Source organism: Centruroides sculpturatus, unplaced genomic scaffold (assembly GCF_000671375.1).
Source record: "Centruroides sculpturatus isolate CEXI.00-Female unplaced genomic scaffold, Cexi_2.0 scaffold2209, whole genome shotgun sequence".
NCBI classification, from domain to species: domain Eukaryota; kingdom Metazoa; phylum Arthropoda; class Arachnida; order Scorpiones; family Buthidae; genus Centruroides; species Centruroides sculpturatus.
The window spans coordinates 54,540-62,306 of NW_019386389.1; the positions used below are offsets into that span (position 1 = coordinate 54,540).

Genomic DNA, 7,767 nt, shown 5'->3' on the forward strand with positions numbered 1-7,767 from the left:
TAAATTTTTGATAAATCAATAAAGGCAGACATCACATTAGAATAAATTTATGATATTTATAAGAGTTAACAGTAACTAATAAATTTTATTTATTGTTTATTTTTGTTATTATAAAGGTAATTATAGTACATTAATTATTTTTATTGTAGAAAATATTGATCATAAATTAATTCAGGAAACGTGATTATATAANGATTATAAATTAATTCAGAAAACGTGATTATATCACATTTTGAAAATCACAACGATGATATTAAAAATACATATACAGTTTATGCCAGATTGCTTTTTACTGTTCTTTTATCATCAGGAGATAGCTTGATATTATCTTTTAGACTCAAATATTGTTCAGTAGAAATCAAGTATTTGACTTCTCCAATTAAATCATCCTTGCTAAGGAGAGCAACAAGATTTTTATTTGTTTTATGTGATTTCAGTTGAAAATATTTCGGAATTACTGCAGGTTTCTCGACATCTTTGAAAAAATTATACATGTTATAATGTATAACAGGGCAGTTAGAACATTTAAGGACAAGTACACCACTAAAGAAAATTTTAAATTTATCCCATTTAAAACTATTTATTAAATTTTGAATGAGACGTACGGACTGACGAATATCACAAATATTTTCTGGAAAAGTTACATTTTTAAAGCTATCCTCATCTTTAACGAATTTAAAACTTTTATCCAAAAGTAAAAATATCTCCAATTTATCAGAATTTTTGTAAATGTGGTGTAAGTCTATTAGTGTTTTTCTAACTATTTCATAGAAATGTTTTGTCTCAGGAAAAAGAAAATAAATTTGAGAAAGGTGAAAGAAACGTTGCTGAAATAAAAATCTCATCATTTCTAGAGATGTAAAATCAAAATATATTTTAGCATTTGAACAAAATAATTGTTTGTTCGTTATGTTTTTAATTTCATTAACACATTCAACCCAAATTGGAATAGAGTGAATATTCTCTTGAATAGTGTATATAAATTCATTTGAAAATTCATTGTCGCCATAAAGACCACTAAGAAATGTTAGAATTGTAAAGTCATAGGCACTATCTTGAGCAATTTGCATTGAATGGAAATAACAAAGAGCAATGATAAAGTCAAGAAAGCTTCTATGTATAAAATGGAAACAACTAATTCCGTCTACCTCAGAATACTTTGCAAAAATATCTAGTCCTAATATAAATTGATAGTCTTTTTCTTCTGGAAACTGTTTTCTTAACTGTTTATCTTTTAATGTTAGAAATTTTAGAGTCTCGTACATAAATACGGCCTTATCCATTTTATTCATTTTGGATCTTTCGCCCAAATATATTTCTCCCAATTTAACTAGTAAGTCTTCTCCATAGAAAAACTTTCCTTTTACTAAATTATGTTTTTCTCCCATTTTCCTCATATATCTTTTTATCACCAGACGAAAGATTTGAATGAACAAATCTGTCTTTGTTTTTATTTTGCAAAAGTATTTCGTTTTTGGTAGACAGCATAACATATGCAACATTAACGGACATTCAGCTAAGGTGGAATGAAAATCGCTGAATTTTATCAAGTTTAAAAGTTCATCCCGTCTGCCGTTATCATCATTAATAACCAATTTAATATACTTTTCTTTTTGTTGTTGTGAAAATCCTTGAATAATGAATCTCATATGTGCGTATTCTCTTATATTTTCGGCAATGTGAGAACGACAAGTAACAAGAATTGTCATATTTTTAGAAATACGGAATGAATCTTTTTTAATGAAATGTATAATTGAATCTTTATCACCTGTTTCGTCGAATCCATCCAGAATGATTAATAAATTAAATCCCTTTTGTCTTAACTTATCTCTAGAATTGGAATCTGTATTTTCACAGATACATTGGAGAATTTCATCTGTTATACTTTTTTTCTGTAATTCTCGCAAACTAATGACAACAGTAAAATCATAATGTCCTAAGTAATCAGTACGGGATGTATCGGTACCCCAATCGTAAGCTATTTTCTTACAAAAGGTAGTTTTGCCATAACCGGGATCAGCAGTGACTAACAATACAACATGTTCGTCGATTGATTTTGGAAAAATCTGTGTAAACTGAATAGTTTCTCCTGCTTTTTTACATAAGAAATCTGCTTCTTGAACAGTAAGTTCGATGAAGTAGTCTGTTAAGGGAAAGTCTTTGTTTTTTTCACTCCACAACAGAGATTTCATATAAGCATTTTTAGTCTTGTAATAATTCATTAAACATTCTCTCTGTATCTGAAAAGATTCTGAAAAATATTTACAAATAAATATATTTCTATAGTTGTTATTAGACTTCAAAAAATTAATGTTACTAATTTAAACACTACTTGTGTAAATTTGAAATACACTCAAAAATTTATCACTTTATAATGAGTGTAAAGTATTTTTAATGTAGGGTCAAGCCTGAACTTAAGTTTTAACCAGCATCATTAATAATATGAATTAGTTATTGTTCCTATGTTGATTGACATTACTGTGGAACAAGTGTTCTCATATAAGATGCAGTTTTGACTGGTCATTGAGTTATAGTAGGGGTATTTGTGCTTGCACACAAATGTAGCATGATGTATCTGCATATTTTTTTAAGTGTCAATCATGTAAAGAAAACAGAAAAATCTTACCTAATGCCTATTTCTGATACTGGTTTTGTGCATTTGATTTGCTTTCTTAAACTTTAATAACCAGTCGACCCCCTATAACACTGTTGATTATTCTGTTTTATATGAATTCCATGTTGTACAAGTCACTTAGATTTTACAAATACGTGATCCATTCGCAGCCTGGCACATGTATTTGTAAAATCTAAGTGACTCGTACAACATGGAATTCATATAAGTATAAGTTTATTATAGTTTAACAATTGTAAAGCCAATATACATTTATGTTTCAATGTTATTCAATTTCAGAACTAAATGATAAATACAGGCAACATAAGCTATGAGAATAAATAATCAACAAAATGCAAAATTATATTTTAAAATTTTACTTTTATATTTCTTGCCAAATAATGTAATGCTTCTGAAAGGGGCCTGATACAAAAATTACTATTTACTAGACAAACTGTACAGTTAATTCTAATGTTTATATTTGTGCTCTAACAATAAAAGTTAGTAGATAAATATAAATATCTTATGTAAAGGACTTTTTTAAACAAAAATTACTGGCAAATTCGGACAAATTTCACTTATTTATTGTCATTTATAAATTTCTATTACTAACTTAAAATTTAATAATATAAATCAATTGTTTCTATATATTATTATTATTATTAATTCATTTTACATACTTAATTTTAAAAAAGATATTCTATCTGATTTTTTTGCAATTACCTGAATCATTTTTATCAGTTGAACTGGATGGTTGATATATATTAATTACTTTAAAAACATTTCCCACATGGGGGTTTACTGAGTTTTCTATTAGAATACCTGAGAATAGTGATAAAATATATTATAAAATATTGTTTTTATTTTCTATTATTATTATTAAATTTTTATTTGTAGAGATTTAATGTATATATTCAAAAATAATTACTGTCTGCTATTTTTTCCGTTGCTGCATTTAAGGCCAAAGTTTCCAATGCCTGTAATGTTTTCATAGTTAAAACTTAATATGTTATTAAAATTAATTATATAACATTTTAATTATCTATTATAAGGTCAAAACACAAATATGTATGCTATAAAATATAATCATTAACTTAAAATTATGTACTTGCAGTTAATCATAGCAAGAAACAATAATCTTTTACTTCAAAATACTTAATTTCTGTTAAAAGTGTTTAGTCTTTTGTTTATACACATTTCCTATACACACTTTACAGAGAAAAAAAAAGTTTAGATTATGATTTGGAATTTCAAGTCAAAATGTAATTAGTTTATAAATTCTTGCTTTTTCTTTAAAATTGAATTAATATTTATTTAAAATCAGTCAAAATACAACCATTTGTTATTTGTTTTTTCTTATAATTTCAATGAGAAGGTAGAATATTAAACATTTAGGTTAATGTTTACCTAGGTAGTCCAAGATGGCCGCACAGTGGGGACCCACGTTCTAACCTAACCTAACCTATTCTAATAAATTAACAAAATTACTAATGTAAGATGTAAAATAACTCAAAAAATTAATTATATGAAAAAAGGAAAATTTTCTTAATTTATTAGAATAGGTTAGAACGTGGGTCCCTACTGTGCAGCCATCTTGGACTACCTAGGTAAACACTAACCAACATTTAATATCAGGTTTAACATCTGAGATGTTTTTTGCTAAACTCTGTTGTTACACAGAAATTTTTGTAGTTGCACAATTGAATGATGTCCATGGTTGATGGCATAATTGAAATGCCTATAACGTATAACCTTTATAATCATTGTTGTAACTTGCATAGATAGTTTTTTTTATGTATTTTCTATGTCTCAAGTAATGTTAACTTTATCAATTTTATCAAACGAACAAAGCTCTAATAAAAACAAATACGCCGCACTAATCTTGTATAGCTTTACAGTTACTATATAGAAGGTAACAGTAACATTTTCGACATATTCTAGGATCAACTTCAAGTGTTCTATAAATTTATTTATTTATATAACTATTTGTAACTTTATTAATAAAAAAAATTTACCTTTTCTTGACTTTCCTCCATATTTTAGTATGAAAACAGATGTAATCTTAATAAGTAAATGAAAATTTAACACACCTATATTTTTATCTGAATATATCGTTATTATCTTATCTAAAATGTAAACGTATGCATATTATTCAAAAGAAATTATTTCTTGAAATTAATTATATTAATTAAATGAATAAAAAGTTAATGCAAATTTAATTAATGGAGATTATTTGACATGAAAAAAGATTTTATATTTCAGATGATCTAAGAAAACCTTTAGTTTGCAACTTTTTAAAATTAAATTGTTAGTATCTTTGGGTGAAATGATCTCTAATCGTAAAATCTCTGTTTAATTTCAAACCAAGAATCGGTTATAACGATCGGATTGGACGCCAGTCATGTCCTGTTCGTCCAACTGACCCGAACTAAAGACATCCCACATTCCTGAATCGCACGCCCACACATAGGTGTAACCACGTGCGACTAAATATCCAGATGGCACAACGCGCTGATTGGTAAGCTGAATGACGTCAACCTACTAAAATCGGAAATGTTGATCGATCAGCCTAAACTTCTGTTAAAATTCGTTCCTTCTTTCAACGTTGAGGTAGCGCTGTTGTCAGCGCTGCCTCAACGTTTTTCCAATGAATTATGGGTAATTGGTAAGACATTTGAATGAAATCCATCTTGCTGAGAATGGAATTATGGGAACTAAGCACTTCGTACTCGAGTTGGAACGTCGTTGATGACGTCAAATTGTTGACTTCAACAATCAACACTCGCGTTGAAAATTGGAATGTCCCGTTTGTGTTGTTGTTGTTGTTGTCGTGAGAGCGGGCATACATTTTATAATAGTTATAGACATTTCATCTAAAACTTGATAAAATGCAATTATTTATAATTTCAATAGCAAATAATTGACATTAATTGAAAAATTTTTAATACATTAAACTAAGTTACGCGATATCAAAGATTTTAATTCCGAGACACTTTTAAACATCAAGAAGTAACTTTTATCTGTTTTGTGTTTTTGAAGCTTTTTTTGTACATTTACTTTAATAATAAAAAACAACAAATGTAAATTGCAAATTCAGTTTTTTTTTTATATTCTTTATTAGACAATACAGTATTTTTAACATTACAGAAACTTGCATTTAATATTTTTTATAAATATATTACAACAGAATATGCTAAGTGGAAATGCAGATTACTTAACAATTTAATATATATTTTCGCCTAAAATTCATACTTTTTAATGCATAATTGTTAAAAAATTTTAAATAATAAGTTATTTTTTCTACAAATTCTCTAATCCATTGGTTTGCTTTTCAAATCAAATCCTGTGAAAACTTAATTATAGACATAATAAGTATAAATACAACTTTTTTACAAAGAAAAATTCTTTGTTTCAGTCATTTTTTCGTTGTTCGTCATCAGCAGTTTATTAAAAAACAAATACTCACAGAGACGACCTTTCTTTATAGGCTACTGCCTCCGTTTATTATTTATTATATTAATATTAAATAATCGTTGGCCATGTAAACTTATTATGTTTACTTAATTATAGACACTGGATATACATTTTTCTACGCAACCAGGTATACAGCACATACAAGGCATCTAGAAATAGTTATTCATTAGTATGGTAATATTATTTTAACAAAAAATAGAAAGGATTAAAAAAATAGTTTACTATGAAAACATTACAGGACAAATGTAACATTACTTCTTCCTGACACATATTGGTAAACAATTTCCACCATGAAATGTATGGAAATTCTTATTTAAAACATATATAACTATTATATTCAAAGGAATTTAAATACATTATTATTGATTGTTAAATAATTTATACAAGAATTCTATACTTTTAATTTGAAAAATGGTCATACAAATTTGATTAAACATATTTACATATATATCCTTGATGGAACTGGATATATGAAATTTCTGTAAATTTGAAAAGTATTGTTTCTTAACACACAGATTTTGAACTTTTCTCATACCCCTTATCTCAAAAATTTTTGTCATCAAACTAAAGTTCACCCTGATCACCCACTCTGAACATTCCCACTCATCCTGTTGACGTGTGGAAAATTCTTCATACTAATTGGATGAAATTGTTCGAATATAGCAGATCACTTCTTCAGTTCGTCACATTTTCTCGAAAGAAGATCTAACCAAGAGTTTTTTCAAATTCTTGACTGCAGAATTTCCTCCCCTCCAGACCAGACTTTTCTAAGAAGAAAAATTAGAACCCTAACGCTATATCTAGGTTGGTGTCAGGAAAAACAACTTTCAGGGGTTTCTTACGAACTTCTATTCTTTATGTAAAGTCTAAGGAAGCCATCCTTTGACGTAGCGAGCCAATCTCAACGATTAAGTGACATAGAGCCCAAATTAAAGTTATTCTATGCTCCCAGCTCCTCACATACGTATTTAATAAACTAATATGTTCAAAAATATAAGATAACTTAACATTATATTGTTCTTTTAAGCACAATTGTTAAGAGTAAAGATAATACACTGTATTTTAATTCATGTAAAAAATAGACCAGCAACGAGTTGCTCAAATTTCCCGGCAACGTTTAACATTTTGATGGCTCCATCTCTTTCATACTTAGTTAAAAATATAATGATTTTAATAATTAAAAATGGGCAAAAAGCTTAATTTTGAAGGTAGGGATGAGTTTTATAAAAAAAAAAAAATTAAATGCTAATAACGAGTAAAATCGTCATTAAGTCCAACCCTACTGGAAATACAGGACCCCATTATCTTTCCACTCCATCGACCTTTAACCACCAAAATTTAACAGAACTAATCCCCCTAACAGATAAATTTCCCTGCAACATTTCAGAAATTTTCGACAAAAATAATAGGAGTTATTAAGCTTCAAACAGGTTGAACAAAATCGTGCTCCCATACACACTAACATCAATACATACAGAAATTACCCCTGAATGTTTTTGCATTTCTCCACGATTGAGCTCAAAAATCTGGAGGTGGAGTCATTTTTGCCGGATTGCCCTAAATACGTTAATGATTTTAGACGGATACGACGAGATTCTCGATAAAAATTCCATCGTACAGTTCATTCAAGAAGATTCGTTTGACGATTCTTGTTATCAATCGTCCACAAGTTGCAGAAGAAT

At 27.9% G+C, this 7,767-nt stretch overlaps 1 protein-coding gene across 1 annotated transcript; it reads right to left on the reverse strand.

Moving 5' to 3' along the window:
* Positions 1-200: 200 nt before the first annotated feature.
* Positions 201-4,755, reverse strand: LOC111614790. Its single transcript, XM_023356151.1, has 4 exons — positions 4,627-4,755; positions 3,540-3,588; positions 3,335-3,433; positions 201-2,251 (listed from the first exon to the last, which is right to left on the reverse strand). The coding sequence occupies exons 1-4, from the start codon at positions 4,645-4,647 to the stop codon at positions 273-275; spliced, it is 2,148 nt and encodes a 715-aa protein (XP_023211919.1). The 5' UTR covers positions 4,648-4,755; the 3' UTR covers positions 201-272.
* Between the last annotated feature and the right edge of the window lie 3,012 nt (positions 4,756-7,767).

Excerpts from the sequence above, each read along its gene's own strand:
- LOC111614790 (XM_023356151.1), bottom strand. The coding sequence starts at position 4,647 with ATGGAGGAAAGTCAAGAAAAG. Across the intron at positions 3,589-4,626 it reads TGGAGGAAAGTCAAGAAAAG|GCATTGGAAACTTTGGCCTT; the intron begins GTAAATTTTTTT and ends AAAACATTACAG. Across the intron at positions 3,434-3,539 it reads AACGGAAAAAATAGCAGACA|GTATTCTAATAGAAAACTCA; the intron begins GTAATTATTTTT and ends CACTATTCTCAG.